The 18,603-nt window shown below is 48.5% G+C and overlaps 1 protein-coding gene and 1 pseudogene across 1 annotated transcript in view; one reads left to right on the forward strand and one right to left on the reverse strand.

Moving 5' to 3' along the window:
• UMODL1 (uromodulin like 1) overlaps positions 1 to 18,603 on the forward strand; it is a 75,552-nt gene that overhangs the window by 53,136 nt on the left and 3,813 nt on the right. Inside the window, exons 17-22 of the mRNA XM_061426032.1 lie at positions 718 to 855; positions 2,597 to 2,916; positions 13,301 to 13,446; positions 13,928 to 14,164; positions 14,622 to 14,781; positions 16,986 to 17,070. Of these exons, the coding sequence (XP_061282016.1) occupies positions 718 to 855; positions 2,597 to 2,916; positions 13,301 to 13,446; positions 13,928 to 14,164; positions 14,622 to 14,781; positions 16,986 to 17,070 (1,086 nt within the window). The remainder of the gene's footprint in view (positions 1 to 717; positions 856 to 2,596; positions 2,917 to 13,300; positions 13,447 to 13,927; positions 14,165 to 14,621; positions 14,782 to 16,985; positions 17,071 to 18,603) is intronic.
• On the reverse strand, positions 11,729 to 13,248 carry LOC133254899 (ubiquitin carboxyl-terminal hydrolase 1-like; annotated as a pseudogene).

Consider the following 18,603-nt stretch of genomic DNA (forward strand, 5'->3'; position numbering starts at 1 on the left):
GAAGGGTTAAGCCTACAGAGAAAAAGACTGGAATAGCTACCTCTATGAAAAATTCAAGCTCTCATTCAAACAAAACAGTCACCATTGTAAAGCAAGCAACAGACCAAAAAATAGTTTCAACAATCTGGTGAAGAATTATATCCCAAATATAGAGTGATCACTTGCATTGGTAATAAAATACTAAGAACGCAATAGACACAGGTACAAAAGACCCAAATAGACGGTATGTGAAAGATGAAACACAAAGATGGAAGGCTTTGCTGAGCCCTTTTAGTTTTTATCCATTTTCTTTAGTAAAGCTGCATTATTGCTAATAAGATGAGTAGCTGAGTGTAGAGATGAGAGCAGGTGGGTGGCGGGGTCCCTCTGCCTGAGACCAGGGTGAGGGTGGGGTCCTCCTTGTCTTCTGGTCTCCAGGGAGCTGAGGGGATGCTGCTGTGCCCCTCCCCCACCCCAGCATCCCCGGGTCCAGGAATCTTCCATCCAGAACAATCTTAGCAGACTTTCTGCCACCTGCTCCCACCCCATCCCCTGTAGAAATTCAAGGTGCCACCCTGCTCTTGAGCCCTCCAGAACTGGCCATCTTTTCTGTCACTTGATAATTTTAACTTTACTCCCCAAGATGCACCTCCCCCATCAAGCTGCTGTGAACCACGGCACGGCCGCAATGCTCAGGTCCCCATGAGGGTTTCTCGTCTTGCTTTCTGAATGCTGCAGATTATGATGAGTGTGCAAGCCAGGAGGATGACTGTGCCCCGGGCTCTGCCTGCCGCAACACGCTGGGCTCCTTCACCTGCAGCTGCGAGGGAGGTGCCCCTGACCTCCTGGTGGAATTTTCTGGAAGACCCTGCGAAGGTAATATTATCAGGATCCTTTGTCTGGAATACCACCAGATAGTCTGTTCTTTTAAGGACACTCATCCCCAAAGTGCGTCTTTTCTAAATGAGGTCAACATATTTTTAAATCCTGGGCAAGTTTCTGGAGTGTGCGTGTGCATGTGTGTGCCACACATGTGCATGTGTAGATACATATGTGTGTACTTGTGCATATGTGTTCATGTGTGTGCATGTGTATATATTCTGGTACCTCCCCATCCTTCCACACACCGCCAGCCTTCTGGAGGTACCTCATCTCCTAAGTGCCTCTGACGCCCGTGATGAGAAAACACACACAGCCACTCAGGTGTGTCCTCTCAGATGCTAAAAGATGATCTTTCAAAACCCAAGTCTGTGTGACAAACGACATATGGAAATCTTTCTACTCAGCCGCACTGTCCATGCAGCACTTCTTCCACTAAATGCGACCTTGTGGATTCACTGTTGACCCTGAGATGACCCCTGCCCTCTAGGGATCTGTGGTCAATTGGAGGAGACAGACGTTTATAGGAGTGAACACGATGCCTCAGGGGATGCGAGATGTGGGCTACTTGAGGTAGAAGCAGGAGGCCCAGAGGACACTAAGTTGCTTCAGTCCCATGGGTGATGGTCAGGGTGTGGTCAGGAAAGAGGTGTCTTAGCGCCAGTCCTAAAGGATGGCTCATTCGTCATCTGGCAGAGGGGCTGCTGCGGGATGGGGTGTGGTGGTGGGTGCAGGAGTGAGAACAGAGCTGTTGAGGGTGGGCAGGGTCCAGGCACACAACCTGGGCTGGCTGCAGTTAGCACCTGCATGAGGTGTGCAGGAGAGCCGGAGCAGGCTGCTCAGCGAGGCCAGATGAGGCCAGCTGAGAAGGCTGTGAGCACTGGGAACAGGGATTTGGGCTGCTGCATGGGGCCGGGCAGCTGGTGAGCGCCTCAAGATGGGATGGCAGGGATCAGTGGGGCAGGTGGTGGAGCTGGGCTGTAGCAGAGGCCCCGGGAGGGCTGAGCATGTCCTGGGTCTGCCCTCAGAGGATGGGGGATGTTCTTACAGAGCCTCATGCTCTCCCAGAGGTTGAAAGTGAGCGTGCTTTAGGGAAGCGGGAAGCTAGGTAGGAGTGAGGAATCTGAGGATCCAGAGTATACTTCATTAACCTGTTTTACTTACTTATGTACTTTATTCTTGGCTGCACTGGGTCTTTGGTGCTGCGTGTGGGTTTCCATAGTTACAGCGAGCAGGGGCAGCTCTCTAGTTGAGGTAGAAGGTCTTAGTTGCTCTGTGGCATGTGGGATCTTCCCTGGACCAGGGATCGAACCTGTGTCCCCTGCATTGGCAGACAGACCAATAACCACTGGACCACCATACAAGTCTTTCATAACCCATTTTACAGAGAAGACTCAGGGGCCCCCAGGGGTGATGGCTGGTCCCAAGTCCATGGACTCATCACACGCCCAATGTCAGCCTGGGAGGACAGAGGGCCCCACAGTTCCCTGGCCATGGCGGCAAAAGTAAGCCAGGGCATGCCCAGCTGCTTGGGCTGGCGGGAACACACAACACGCGTGTGTGTGCAGTCGTGCTGGCATCTGTAACCTCATCATGCATGGCTTCAGGCTGTGAGTGCTTCCCATCTGCTGTCTACCTTCTGCACACACCCTCCCACCCTGTGCCACCCCGCTGGCCAGGCTCACGTGGTGGGCCCTAAACACAGACCCACTCTATGCTTCTGTCTCCTGTCTTACAGGTGACTCTCCTGGCAACACAACCCAGCCCCCTGGCCCAGAACAGCCCCCGACCCCAACGGGAGCTGGAGCTGCCTCTGGGCAAGATGCCCGCCCTGCCACCCAGGGCCTCTCCCCACGGCTGAACCTGACTGGGGCGGTCAGGGTGCTCTGCGAGATAGAGAAGGTGGCCATTGTCATCCAGAGGCACTTCCTGCAGCAGAAGGGCATCCCCGAGTCCTCGCTCTACCTGGGGCAGCCGTCTTGCAACATCAGCGACCGAAACAGCACACACGTGACCCTGGCAGCCACGTGGAGCGAGTGCGGGACCACCCTGCAGAGCGTGAGGCTGGGGAGAAGGCTCCGGGCATCTGATCTCTGGGTGGGAAGGGTCAGCATCTGGCCTGGGGGACTGGGAAGACACTGCACTCCGGGGTCTCTGACTCTGAGTGCAGAACTGAGCCGGGGTTAGAATAGGGTAGAGTTCTCATGGGGGAACAGGTGCAAAGTCAGCGTTTGTAAAATCCCCCCGGTGATTTGGATGCACAGGCCAGAAGGAGAGGTAGTGAAGGAGAAGAAGGGGCAGGAAAGCTGGGAGCCTGCGTGTACATGTATGTTCACGTGTGCATGTGTATGAAGAGGTGTCTGTGTGTATGTGTGTTTGTGTATGAGAATGTGTCCATGTGCATATGTGTCAGAGGTTGTGTATGAAGTGGCAGGAAAGCTGGGAGCCTGTGTGTGCATGTGTATTTGTGTATGACAATGTGTCAGTGTTCATGTGTGTTGGGGGGGATGTTTGTGAAGAATGTATGAATAATTGTGTGTGTGTGTGCACATTGGTGGGGGTTACCTGGATGGAGGGCCATCCAAAATTTTATTTGAGGGTCTTTCCTCTGTGGTGCAATGTGGGGAGTGGGCTTGTCCTGGCCAGAAGGCATTCACATCTCACATGCAGAGAGGGGCTCTTGGCCTCCTTTCACCACTGACTGCTGGGGTGACTCTGGGCCAGGTTCCTGGGCCCCACTCCACATCTCTGGTTTGCAGCATCCCCATATGGCAGGCTGACGGCTCCAGGTCCTGAGTCTCTGAAGGCTGTCTCTAGTCCACGGTTAAACCCCTGTTTCCCCCCATCTCCCCTCCCCCTGCTCCCCACATTTGGCCCCTGAGCACGAGGGCTCTGCTTTCAGGGCCACACCAGGCAGTGGCAACACATTCTGTGGGTTCAGCCAGCGCCAGGACTCGGGGAGAAGAAGCAGTCCCAAGCAGGTTGTCCTTGGAGAAACATTTGGTCCTGGCATGGAGTGGGGGCCATCACCCAGTAAAGCCAGGTGGGGCCAGGCCAGCACTCAGCCCAGCACCCGGCTCGTGCCCTGGGGTGGGGAGAGGCCTCTGCAGCGAGCCTGTGAAAGGAGGCTGAAATGGTCCCAAGGGACATATGGAGGGGACCATGCCTGTGGCCGGGGACAAGTGGTGGTGGCCGATGAGGGGCCAGGAGTTTACGTGATAGAGGGTATCTAAGTGGCTCTGGCCAGTGGGACAGGCTGGGCTCTGGGTGGGAGGGCCGCACCAAGGGGAAGGGTCCCCTTTTGGAAGTAGGCTAGGGAGGGTCTCGCAGAGGGTAGGCCATGGCCCTGGGGGTGGGGTGGGGGATAGTCCTTATCAGGGAAACTGCTGGGTTAACTGTGCTGCTGGGTGGGGAGGGCCCTGAGGGTCTTTGGCTTCATTTCCTAGAACAGGGGTGGGGAGGGTACTGGGACCTGCTGGCTGGGTATTTAGCTCCCTCATCAGCGCCAGGCTGGGTATTATTAGAAAGAAAGAAAGTGAAGTTGTTCAGTCATGTCCAAATCTTTGTGATCCCATGGACTGTAGCCTACCAGTCTCCTCTGTCCATGTAATTTTCCAGGCAGGAGTACTGGAGTGCATTGCCATTTCCTTCTCCAGGGGATCTTTCTGACCCAGGGATCGAACCCAGGTCTCCCGCATTGCAGGCAGATGCTTTACCCTCTGAGCTACCAGGGAAGCCCCTGGGTATTATTATCCATGTTTAATCAATGGGACCTGGAAGCTTACCAAGGTCTAAGGGGTAGGTCAAGGTCAAGGTTGCCTGGCCTCCGAGAACCCTGTAGCCTCTGTGACTCTGCTGCTCCGAGGGTCTCAGTGGCACAGGGTGGGACCCTCAGCGGCTCTGGCTGGAGCCCTGGGTGAGCTCTCTCGTGGGACAGGGAAGCCTGGGCACAGCTTGCTGATGACCCCAAGTCTAGGGCACAGGGAGGCGGCATCTCAGGCTGAAAGGGTCAGAATCAGTGTTGTGCTAAGCAGGAGGCCCAGACATGACCCAGGGCCTGCATAGGATGGGCTGGGGGAGGGGAGGTTGGAGATGTGGTGCAAACGCAGCTCAGAGTGCCAGCCCACCTCGATGCCAGACCCTGGGCCAAGGGGGTGCCAGGCAGCTGGAGGTCAGTAGGGACCGGTGGGCCTGGCTGCCCCTTGGAGGGGTCCTCAGATCCACAGACAGGGCCCCTGGATTGAAGGACCAGTTAGGATGCTTCTGGTGAGCACAGCCTTCTTCAGCCCCTCTCCAACCCTCTAACCAGTACAACCGGAAACAACCAGGGTTATGGTTCTCTTTCTTAAAGATCCCTAAGACTCTCACATGCAGGTGGGTGCACAGAGAGGGGAGGCGAAGCTGCTGCCGTGGTTCTTGGGGCCACTTTGGTGCGGGGCTTGTAGAACCAGGGAAAGATATGAGAAATAAGATGCTCCTGCCTGTGGTGCTCAGGTGGGAGGGGCCCTGGGCTGCCCCGTGGGGGAGTCGTCGCCGCCCACAGGACTGGAGGGCAGACAGGGGCCCAGAGACAAGGAGAAGGCTGCATTTGTCAGCTCTCCTGCTTGCTTGTCTTTCTGAGTTGGACAAACACCTGGTTGAGCAATTAAATTCAGTAAGACTCGGAGCCCATTCAGAACAAAAGGAAATTCATGTCTTATGAGTCATATCCAAGCCCTGGAAGCCACAGGAGCTCTTAAGTGTTTTGAAATTTGTCAAAAACTAAGATTCTCCCCAAGGCTTCCTTATACAAATACAGCAGAGTATATGCTGTTAGTGGGTTCTGCCTCCTTTTCTTTTTGGTTAAATTTTATTGACTTCCTAGTTTTTAATAAAAGTGAAATTTAGGGTCTCCCTTCTGAGTTTGATTCACTCTACACAGATGATTTAGATCTGGCTAGGAGAAGGCACTGGCGACCCACTCCAGTACTCCTGCCTGGAAAATCCCATGGACGGAGGAGCCTGGTAGGCTGCAGTCCATGGGGTCGCTAAGAGTCAGACACGACTGAGCGACTTCACTTTTACTTTTCACTTTCATGCATTGGGGAAGGAAATGGCAACCCACTCCAGTGTTCTTGCCTGGAGAATCCCAGGGACTGGGGAGCCTGGTGGGCTGCCGTCTATGGGGTCGCACAGAGTCGGACACGACTGACGAAACTTAGCAGCAGCAGCAGCAGCAGCAGCAGCAGGAAGAGATAGGGCTTCCCCAGTGTCTCAGTGGTAAAGAACCTGCTTGCCAATGCAGGAGACGGAACACGTGGATTTGATCCCTGGGTTGGGAAAATCCTCTGGAGGAGGAAATGGCAATCCACTCCAGTGTTCTTGCCTGGAAAATCCCCTGGACAGAGGAGACTGGCAGGCTACAGTCCACGGTGTCTCAAAGAGTCGGACACGACTGAGTGACTGAGCACAGCGAAGCACTGGAAGAGATAGAAATGAGCCCATGCCCCAAAGATTTCCTGGAGTACAGAATCATCTTCATAATTTGTGTAAAATTTGTACAACGATGGAAGGAGACTGCCCAGGTTTTCCGAGGCAGTTTTTAAAGTGAGTTAAGGCACATGACGTCCACCGCTGTGAGGGAACGTGTTCTAGATTCGTTGTCTTTAATAAAGCTCATCCAAGATGTGACTTCATGGCTTTGTAAAACCAGATGTGCTCAATGAGATTCTGTTAATGAACTCAAAAAGCACACAACTTATAAACATCATGCAGATCATTCAAAAACGCGGAAAGATGAACGTGCGTGCGTGCTTCATAGATCAGTTATGTCTGACTCTTTGTGACCCAATGGGCTGTAGCCCACCAGTCTCCTCTGTCCATGGAACTGGCCAGGCTAGAATACTGGAGTGGGTTGCCATTTCCTTTTCCAGGGGATCTTCCTGACCCAGGGATTGAACCCACATCTACTGTGTCTCCTGCTTTGGCAGGAGGATTCTTTACCACAGCTCCGCTTGGGAAGCCTGGAGATATGAACACAAGCACTTTATTTTAAAAAGCAATCATAGGAGATAGGTGTAAATTCAAAGATGTTTAAATGTTTTCATTTTGAATCGTTCACTTAAGAACCCGTGTGACTTTCTTCCTAGACGCTAATGCATCTGGAGTCTCTACCAAGGAAAATGAACTCTAAAAATTATGATGACTTTCACTCTAATTTCAGTGTTTGTATAATAACCTAGAGAGACCAATACTATCCAAGAGCTAAAGATTCTTTAAAAAATGTTTTCTTCCAATTTTATTGAGAGATAACTGACATATAGCACTGTAGAAGTTTAAGGTATATACCAAAACGACTAGGGACTACCCTGGTGGCTTAGAAGGTAAGGAATCCACTTTCAATACGGGAGACCCAGGTTTAATCCCTGGGTCAGGAAGATCCCCATGGAGGAGGAAATGGCAACCCACTCCAGTATTCTTGCCTGGGAAATCCCATGGACAGAGAAGCCAGATGGGCTACAGGCCACGGGGTCTCAAAGAGTCAGATAGGACTGAGCACACACACACACACACATACACAGGCCTACATTCATCATGAAATACTTATCCAATAAGTGTAGTGAACATCCATCATCTCATATAGATACAAAACTTAAAAAATATAAAAAGTTATTTTTCCTTGGGATAAGAGCTCTGAGGATTTACTCTCTAACAACTTCCATGTATAAAGTGCAGCAGGGCTAATTATATGTATTATGTTGTGATACATATGAGGTATGATACATCTTACCTCTCTAGTACTTATTCATCTTATAACTGCAAGTGTGTGCCTTTCAATCACCCTCATCCAATTCCCCTGCTCTCACTCCTGCCTCTGGTAAGCACACATCTAATCTCTTTTTCTATGTTTGTTTCTTTTTGAAGTATAATTGATCTATAACACTGTTAGTATCTGTTGCAACATAGTAATTCAATATTTCTATGCATTTCAAAATGACCACCATGTAAGTCTAGTTCTGCTGTGTCACCATACAAAGATATTAACTAGCTATTGACTGTATTCCCCACACTGTACATTTCATACCATGGCCCATTCATTTTGTAGCTGAAGTTTGAATCTCTTACTCTCCTTCACCTATTTCTCCTCCCTTCCTCCTGGCAACCACTCTTTGTTCTCTGTATCTATAACTATTTCTATTTTGTTATGTTTGTTCATTTGTATTTTAGATTCCACACACATGGGATAACATACAGTATCTGCCTTTTTCTGACTCATTTCCTTTAGCATGACACCCTCTAGGGCCATCCATGTTGTTGCAAATGGTGAAATTCCATTCTGTTTTTATGGCTCAGTAGTATTCCATTATGTATATTGTTGTTCAGTTGCCCTGTCATGACTGACTCTTTGCGATCCCCGTCCCTCTGCCTCCCTGTCCCTCACCATCTCCCAGAGTTTGCCCAAGTTCATGTCCATTGCCTCAGTGATGCCATCCAGCCATCTCATCCTCTGATGCCCTCTTCTCCTCCTGCCCTCAATCTTTCCCAGCATCAGGGACTTTTCCAACTAGTTGGCTGTTCGAATCAGGTGATCAAAATACTTGAGCTTCAGCTTCAGCATCAGTCTTTCTAATGAGTATGCAGGACTGATTTCCTTTAAGGTTTACTGGTTGGATCTCCTTGCCGTCCAAGGGACTCATAGGAGTATTTTCCAGCCCCACAGTTCGTAGGCATCAATTTATTGGCACTCTGCCTTCTTTACAGTCTAGCTCTTACAACTGTACATGACCACTGGGGAGACCATAGCCTTGACCATATGGACTTTGTTGGCAGAGTAATGTCTCTGCTTTTCAACACACTATCTAGGTTTGTCATAGCTTTCCTGCTAGGAAGCAATCATCTTCTGATTTCATGGCTGGAATCACTCCTCTGCAGTGATTTTACAGCCCAAGAAGAGGAAATCTGTCACGGCTTCCACCCTTTCCCCTTCTATTTGCCATGAAGTGATGGGATGGGGCTGGATGCCATGATCTTAGTTTTTTTTAATATTTAATTTTAGGCCAGCTTTTTCACTCTCCTCCTTTACCTTCATCAAGAGGTTCTTTAGTTCCTCTTTGCTTTCTGCCGTTGAAGTGGTATCATCTGCATATCTGAGGTTGTTGATGTTTCTCCCACCTATCTTGATTCCAGCTTATAACTCATCCAGCCCAGCATTTCTCATAATGTGCTCAGCATATAGATTAAATAAACAGGGCGACAACAGACAGCCCTGTGGTACTCCTTTCTCAATCCTGAACCAGTCAGTTGTTTCATACAGGGTTCTAACTGTTGCTTTTTGACCCATATACAGGTTCCTCAGGAGACAGCTAAGATGGTATGGTATTTCCATCTCTTTAAGAGCTTCCCACAGTTTGTTATGATCCACAAAGTCAAAGGCTTTAGTGTAGTTGATGAAACAGAGGTAGATGTTTTTCTGGGATTCCCTTGCTTTCTCTATGATCCAGCAAAAGTTGGCTATTCAATCTCTTGTTCCTCTGCCTTTTAAAAAACTCATTTTGTACATCTTAAAGTACTTCCCTGGTAGCTCAGATGGTAAAGTGTCTGCCTACAATGCAGGAGACCTGGGTTCGATCCCTGAGTTGGGAAGATCCCCTGGAGAAGGAAATGGCAACCCTCTTGCCTGGAGAATTCCATGGACCGAGGAGCCTGGTAGGCTACAGTCCATGGGGTTGCAAAGAGTTGGACACGACTGAGCGACTTCACTCACTCACTCAAAGTACTTGATTCGCATAATGCTAAAGACTAGCATGCAAGTTCTTAGGCACGACCTTACTAGCATGGGAGATGAATGCAATTGTCTAATGCTCAGCGCATTCTTTAGTACTACCCTTCTTGGGAATTGGGATGAGGACTGACATTTTCCAGTCCTCTGGCCACTACTGGGTCTTCCAGATTTGCTGACATATTGAGTGTAACATTTTGATAGCATCATCTTTTAGGGTTATTCAGATCCTGTGTCCATTTTTAAATTGGGTTTGTTTTTTTTGATGTTGAGTTGTATGAGTTCTTTGTATGTCTTAGATATTAACCCCATCAGATATGTGGTGGGTTAGTTGCTAAGTTGTGTCTGATTCTTGCAATCCCATGGACTGCAGGCCACCAGATTCCTCTGTCCATGGGATTTTCCAGGGAAGAATACTGGAATGGGTTGCCATTTCCTTCTCCAGGGGATCTTCCTGACCCAGGAATTGAACCTGAGTCTCCTGCATTGCGGGTGGATTCTTTGCCAACTGAGCCACCATATATCGTTTGCAAATATCTTCTCCCATTCAGTAGGTTGCCTTGTTTTGTTGATAATGTGTTTCATTATGTAAGTTTTTAGTTTATGTAGTCCCATTTGTTTACTGCTGCTTTTGTTTCCGTTTCCTGAGAAGACATATCAAAAAATACTAATAAGACCGACTTCACAGAGCATACTGCCTATGTTTTCTTCCACAAGTTTTATGGTTTCAGGTTTAACATTTAAGTCTGTATCCATTTTGAACTTTTTTTTTTTTTTTGCATGGCATGAGAGTAAACCAGTTTGATTCTTTGGCATGTCTAGTTTTCCCAAAACCATTTTTTGGATAAGTTGACTTATCCTCATTGTGTATTCTCATAGATTAATTTCCCAAGTAAGTGTGGGTTAACTCCTGGGCTCTCCACTCTGTTCCGTAGATCTATGTGTCGGTTTAGGTGCCACTACCATGCTGTTTTAATTACTGTAGCTTTGTAGTATAGTCTAAAGTCAGGAAGTATGATACTTCCAGTTTTGTTCTTCTCTCTAAAGATTGTTTTGGTTGCTTGGGGTCTTTATGTTTCCATACAAATTTTAGAATTTTTTTTCTAGTTCTGTGAAAAAGGCCCTTGGTTATTTGGATAAGGATTGCCTTGAATCTGTAGATTGCCCTGGTAGAATGGTCATTTTAACAATATTAATTCTTCCGGTCCATGCACACAGTACATCTGTCCATCTGTTTGTGTTGGCTCCAGTTGCTTTTATCAGTGTCTTACAGTTTTCTGAGTACAAGTATTTTACCTCCCTATTTAAATTTATTCCTAGGTTTTTAATTTTATTTTTTGATGTAATTGTAAATGAGATTGTTTTCTCTTTCTGGTAGCTTATTAGTTAGTTTGATAGCTCCTGTTAGTGTACAGAAATGCAGCAGATTTCTATATATTAATTATGTTTCTGCAACTTTACTGATTTCATTGATGAGGGTTTTTTTTTTTTTTTTTTTTTGGTGATGTCTTTAGGATTTGGGGGCTTCCCTGATAGCTCAGTTGGTAAAGAATTCGCCTGCAATGCAGGCAACCCTGGTTCAATTCCTGGGTTGGGAAGATCTCCTGGAGAAGTGCTATTCTACCCACTCCAGTATTCTTGAACTTCCTTTGTGGCTCAGCTGGTAAAGAATCTGCCTGCAATGTGGGAGACCTAGGTTTGATCCCTGGGTTGGGAAGATCCCCTTGAGAAGGGAAAGTCTACCCACTCCAGTATTCTGGCCTGGAGAATTCCATGGACTGCATAGTCCATGGGGTCACAAAGAGTCAGCCATGAGTGACTTTCACTTTAGGATTTTCTATGTATAGCATCATGTCATCTGCAAAGAGTGACAGTTTTACTTCTTTCTTTCTAATTTGGATTCCTTCTATTTTTTCCTTGTCTAATTGCTGTGACTAGGACTTTAATAGTATGTTGAATAAAAGTGGTGAGCATTCTTGTTTTGCTCCTGATCTTAGAGGAAATGCTTTCAGCTTTGAGTGTGATGTTAAAGAGCTGAAGATTCTTTGATGTAAACAACTTTACCAGTTTGTCCGGTCTGTTTAATATGCACACAAGTAAAACATACTCATTCTATGATTTATTATAATACAGCAAATAAGGAGTAGATGCAGTAGCTGTAGAAGGAAAGATAATTCAAAATGTCCTTCTGTTCAGGAACTTTCTGATCATCAGAGAGCAGACAATTCCCTTCCTACTCCTCTAAGCTTTGTCCTGCAGATGAAGTTTTGTTTTCAGACCCACTCAAGTCAAGGCTTAATTGTCCATTGGGTTTCTTGTCAGGTAGAGGCACAGGTCACATTAGTATCGGTAATCTCAGAATCTCTATTTTCAGCAAATGCTCTACTGGCAACCTTATCAGGATTAGGCCATTTGTCATATGGCTCATATTCTGCTTTGCTCTGTCATCCTTCAAGCAGTCCAATAACATTTACTTTACTTGGCTGTGTATTTCCACCAACTCTAATTCCAGCTTCTTCATTGGCATAATTTTCAGCCACGCCTCTTGTTTCCTCTTCACACAAAATTTCCCTTGTCTAGTTCTAAACTGTTAAGGTTGGTGACTTTAACAGAAGCAGAACAAGGCCCACTGCTGGCCATGGTGCACAATAAGCCTTACAACCACAGGTCACCCAGGCTGTTCTCGGTTGGTCCTGGGCTCTGTCCTTCTAGTGATACTTGTGAAGGTGTCAATAAGGGGTATTCATCTTGGGGAGGCTACTACCATGACAGTCAACCTCCAAGCCACTGGCAAGTAAAGCAACTCAAACAGATAATTACAACTTCAGGCATTTTGTCAAACAAAAGACTTTGGAATTTCACAGAAATTCTTATCTCCTCCAACAGTGCTGTCCACTGAATCAAATGATGAAACTGCCCATCTCAGGGTTTTCATCTCTGCTTTTGACTCTGGAAAAATTTCAGAACTCTCTTTGATATTGGCAAGCCCATCTCCTTGTACTGGTTGGTACACAACTGCCTGAAAATCTCTTTTTTTTTTCTGCTAAACATTCACATTCTGAGCAGCCAGTCCTTAATACCAGGTGACCTTGGGGTCATTTCTCTAGCATGAAACCGATTTGCTCTGCACTTCTGTTTATGGGCTTAACCTCGTTAATACTAATGGGCATCACAATGTTCCCTGGGGACTTGTGTCCTCAGGCGTGAACTGCATTATCACCTCACATCCCCCAGTCCTCTTCCAGATCACATTCATTTTCTTTAGGTTGCCCTCTGGATCTTTGGTTCTGTGTTATTCTCTGCAAAATTACAATGCAGTTTTCTGAGTCACGGACTTTAACTGATTTATTTTAACTCGATTTCTTCAGTAAGGGCTCTGTACTCTCTTTTCAGAAATGCCCTTGAGGATTATTTGGGCAGCAGCCTGATCTGTTGTTTGGGGTATCTGATCTAGTTTGTCTCTGGCTCTCTTTTAATGCAGAAAAGGAGCACAGGAAATAGGCTAAATCAGGTGTCCCAATGTTAAGTTCTCTTTTGCAGTTTATACTGGGGGAAAAGTTGTCAGCGTTTTCACACTTGGAGGGGATAAACTTTAAACAGCCCCTGCACCCAGAGCCGTGATCGGCAGCCATGTTGGTGGCTGACTGGGGCCCGGGAACTCACTCATTTCCTGTTCGTTCTCAGAACATGACCACTACGGTGGTGAGGACCACGCTGAGGAACGACGTGTCCCCAGAGGGCATCATCCACCACATGAAGATTGAGAGCCCCATCCACTGCGCCTTCCAGAATGACCTCTTGACCTCATCCGGCTACACGCCCGAGTGGGGGTGAGTGCAGAGGTCTCTCCCCTACTCAAAGGGGCTCATACTGTTCCCAGCGCCTTCATCTGAGGGTTTCTTTAGGGTTTCAGTCACTTGAAGACCCTTCTGAGAGACTGAACGTACACACGGATACTGGCCAGGACTTGACTGCCAGTTTCCCTAGATTTGTCCCCTTTTCCAGTTTGAACCAACCAGAGATAGTCAGGTCTGCTCCCCCAGCCCATCACATAGGATGCCATCGCGCACACCTGAGCTCCCCTTTCCCCTGTGAAACTCATCCCTCCTCTGCCTGCCTTCAGGTCTCCACCAAGCTCTAGTCACCGGGGCTGGCCCCAGCTCCAGCCAGCTTGGGAGAAAAAATAGCCTTCCTCTGCTTGTTCTCACTGGATGGTCTTTTATTTCCGCCCTTCTTTGGAGTTGCATTCTGGGGAGGAATGGGAACAAGTGGGTCAAAGAAGCAGACCCCTGCAAACACTCTGTCTTGCAGGGTTTACACTATCATCGAGGACCTCCACGGCGCTGGAAGTTTCATCACTGAAATGCAGTTATTTATTGGAGACTCTCCGATTCCTCAGAATTACAGCGTGTCTGCCAGCGATGACGTCAAGATCGAAGTAGGGCTCTATAAGCAGAAAAGCAACCTGAAGGTGGTCCTGACCGAGTGCTGGGCCACGCCGTCCAGCGACGCCAGGGACCCGGTCATGTTTGGTTTCATTAACAACAGGTGAGGGCTCGGGGGCCACTGGGCACCTGCCCCCTGCTGTGCAGTCTGATTTTGCTGTTGTTGCTCAGCCATGTCTGACTCTCTGCAACCCCATGAACTGCAGCACACCAGGCTCCTCTGCCCTTCACTGTCTTCTGGAATATTGCAACTTCAGCTTCAGCATCAGTCCTTTCAATGAATATTCAGGGTTGATTTCCTTTAGGGTTGACTGGTTTGATCTCCTTGCAGTCAAAAGGACTCCCAAGAGAATTCCCAGATACACGTGGATGCAGACATGGGTTTAGGCAGTGCCCTCAGGGTACCGTCCTGTTGGGAACTGGAGACCTAGTCATCCTTGCCTACTTGGAGACTTGTGGGCATGCTCCAGCTGCACTCAGGTGCCGTGTAAGGAAATTCATCTGGCAACAAGGACAGGAGGGCCAGTTTAGAACTAATGAGTCACCTTCTCTCTTCCCAGCTGCCCCATCCCCAATACACACACGAACGTGATCGAGAACGGCAATTCCAACAAGGCCCGTTTTAAGCTGAAAATCTTTTCCTTCATCAACAACTCCATAGTCTATTTGCACTGCAAACTCCGCATCTGCATGGAATCCCCTGGAGCCACATGCAAAATAGTAAGTGTAACGCTATTCTAAACCTCTGGACTCACGCTCTATGCTATGAGGAGGGAGGCTCCAGGATCAGAAGCCCGGGGTTTGGGCAGCTCTGGGACCCGACTTCATGGAGGAGGTTCTGGGCCCCACAGAATTGGCTTTTAAAAGGCATGCAATGAGGTCTTGATGGTGGACAGTCTTGGGTGGAAGACCCATGTTGCTGGCTGATTCACTGGAGCCCTTCCTGGGGTCATACCCTTCCACTGGCTGTCACATCAGACCTTCCTTCTCATAGTGCTGTAGTGCCTCTCTTCAAGGTGATCGAACACATATTTAGGTGTAAAAATGTTTTAATTTGGAATTCTTTTTAGCAAGTTGACGGAACGCTACTGAATCCTAGCCATTACGCTGTTTAATCTTTTTTATTCTTTCCCGTTCAGCATTTATGCTGGGATTATGAATAACTTTACATTCTCATTTCCTCAGACCTTTGAAACTGAGATGTGCTTTGCATTCCTGGGTTGGAGAATTATTCTTTGTCTACAGACAAGTAGGTGCAGTGACTGTCACATGTCGCCTGTGGCAGAGGATGGCACGGAGAGCTCTGCTGGTCTTTGGGTCAGCCACTGCCTGTTTCTCTTTCCTTTGGGGGAAACACTTTTTCCTGTGCTCCTCACTGAAGTTGGGTGGTTTTCCAGGGTGATCAGCGGCAGGGCATCGTCTGAATGCATAGGAGAAGCCCAGCGACTCTTGGTTCTGTTGTTACTTTTTCTCAAACAGAAGATCTTCTGGAACAGGAGGAAGGGAGCACGGACTCCCAGTGCTTGCCTGTGGAGGGACCCTGACCTGCATCGGCCCCTTAGAAGCACTAAGGGTGTTTTATTATTTATTTATTTGGCCGTGCTGGGTCTTGGTTGTGGCACACGGGATCTTTAGCTGTGGCATGTGAACTCTTAGTTGGGGCATGTGGGGTCTAGTTTCCTGACCAGGGATCAAACCCCGGCACCCTGCACTGGGAGCATGGAATGGTCTTAGTTACTGGACCACCAGGGAGGTTCCAGCACCAAGGACGTTAATGGCCATGACAGCCTCGGTAAGGAGCTGCCGGTTCTCAAATTCTCTCTAATACGGGCTGCACATACTTCTTTCCAACTTCCTTTGGGATAGGTGTTGTATTGTCTTCCCAGGGCTGCTGTAGCAAAGTGTGTGCATGCATGCGTGCGTGCGAAGTTGCTTCAGTTGTGTCCAACTCTTTGTGACTCTATGGACTCTAGCCCGCTAGGCTCCTCTGTCCATGGGATTTCCCAGGCAAGAATACTGGAGTGGGTTGCCATACCCTCCTCCAGGGGATCCTCCCAATCCAGGGATCGAATCCCCATCTTTTGCATCTGTTGCATTGGCAGGAGGGTTCTTTACCATTAACACCACCTGGGAAGCCCTGCTGTAACAAAGTAACACAGGCTTAAATAGCAGAAATCTCTCCTCGCACAGCTCTGGAAGCTGGAAGTCCAAGATGGAAGTGTCGGCTAGGTTATTCCTCCTGGGGCTGTGGGGAGAATCTGTTGAGGTCCGGCTCTCTGCCTGGTCAGTGCCACCTTCTCCCTATGTCTTCACACATCTTCCCTCTGTGCACGCCTGTGTCTGTGTGCAAATGCCCCTGTTTACAAGGACACAATCACACTGGGTTAGGGTCCACCCTAACGGCCTCATCCTACCTGGATCCTCTGCAAAGACTTTAATTCCACCTAGCGTCACATCCACTGGTACTGGGGTTAGGACTGTAACATCTTTGGGGGCGGGGCACAGTGCACTCGGTCACAGGTATATAGCAAGTAGATTCTATGTCACTGAAACTTTTTGTAAGGCAAAGGCATTAAAAGGAGCAAGTGTCTGCAGCAGGCTGTGAAGAACACAAAGGTGACTCTGAGATGAAGCCAGAGCTAGTAACTGGAGACAGCTCAGGAGGCTACATCTCGCTTCCTCAGACCCGCCTGCTGCCTGGTACTCCCCTCATCTAGCTGGGCATCCAGCCTGGTACCGTCCTTTGGTCCAGGTGATCTGGGCTCCCCAACATCCTTCCCCACTGATTGAACACATCCCTTGTGACTTGATGTTTCTAGCAGGAAAGAGTGTGTGCAAATCAGTGTACCATCCCTGAGAGTGGGTACCTTTCTCATAACCATTTTTCAACTAATGTGAACACTTTTTTCCTATGAAAACAACAGAACTGTGATGACTTTCGGTCACTGAGAAGCAGCGAGCCATCCGTGATGCACCAGATGTCCTGGGGACCCCTGATTCGGTCTGAAGGTGAGCAGGTGACTCTGGTTAGACAACTAAACCTGGGCATTGATTCAGAAACTGCTAGCTGTCCCCAAATATCTGTTCTTCCCTCCTTCAATGGTAATAGAACCCTCAGTTTTTAGGGGACAGGTGGCTGCCAGGAAAAACTTTAGTTTCCAGCCAACTTCACAGCACGAGTGGCTGCATGAGTGAACTCTGGTTAATAAGATGCAAAGTGAAGTGAAGTGAAGTCAGTCAGTCGTGTCCGACTCTTTGCGATCCCATGGACTGTAGCCTACCAATCTCCTCTGTCCATGGAATTCTCCAGGCAAGAATACTGGAGTGGGTTACCATTTTCTTCTCCAGGGGATCTTCCCGACTCAGGGATTGAACCCAGGTCTCCTGCATTGCAGGCAGATGCTTTATCATCTGAGCTACCAGGGAAGCCCCAATAAGATGCAAATGGGAGTGTCAAACGCCCTCCTTATAAACACATGTCACGCACCCAGCTGCCTGACACTCAGGGGAGGTGGCTGCAGCCAGCTACCACCTGGGGCCATGAGGACCATCCGGACAGGAGCTGGAAGGAACTGGTGCCCCAGGACACTCTGGAGCCAAGCTGCGGGGCCAGGCATGAGCTCTGACCTCCCATTTTTATGCCAGAAAGAAAGAAACTGCCGTTTTCTTTGTACTGCTATTTTGGGGTTTTCTCTTTCTGGCAGCTAAACCTAATCCTAGTTGATTTTCCCTTTTTATTCTGTTTCTTCCTAATCCGGACGGCCTTCTTTGTCTCTCTATTTTCTTGTTCAAGAACCTCTGGGTTCTGGAGGCAGGGTGTAAACCAGGACAGGAGTCCTGACCAGAGCTTGGGAAGGAAGGCTTTCAGCCAATGATATTCAGCTGCTGGTTCTCATCCAGAACATTTCAGAAATTTAAAAGATCACAGGTCCCCAGCCAGGCCCAGGCCTGTCCACTCAGGGTCTCCCAAGCTGGACTCCAGGCCCTGGCGTTCGCACTGGTCCTTGGGCAACCACTGGTGCGGGTCCTGGGACAGTGCTTTTCCTGGCCTCTTCATTGTCTTAAATTGCCGAGAGCTGGTTGATCTGGGGCTCTAATATGAAAGAGAACATATATGTGAATTACATTCACTAAGAATCATAAACTGAGTGGTTAAAATAACAGAAAATACTCTTGAAATCTGGAGACACATATCCAAGATCACATAATGGGTGGGGCTGGCTCCTTCCAAAGTCTCCGAGGGCCTCCGTTCCAGGCCTGGCTCCCAGCCTCTGCCGGTCCTACTGGGTGACCTGGCTGTGGCCGCCTCCCTCCAGCCTCTGCCTCCGTCATCTCGTGGCTTCTCTTGAGCACCTCTGTCTTCTTATGGGGACACTGGTCATTGAATTAGGGGCCTCTCCCACTTCAGTATAACTTCTTAACTAATGACATCCGCAAGGACCATATTTCTGAATAAGATCGCATTCTGAGGCACTGGAGGTTCAGACCCAACACATATTTTTTGGAGGATTGTGCTTCAACATGTAACACTGTTTGCTGGCC

This window comes from Bos javanicus, chromosome 1 (genome assembly GCF_032452875.1).
Source record: "Bos javanicus breed banteng chromosome 1, ARS-OSU_banteng_1.0, whole genome shotgun sequence".
In the NCBI taxonomy this organism is placed as follows: Eukaryota; Metazoa; Chordata; class Mammalia; order Artiodactyla; family Bovidae; genus Bos; species Bos javanicus.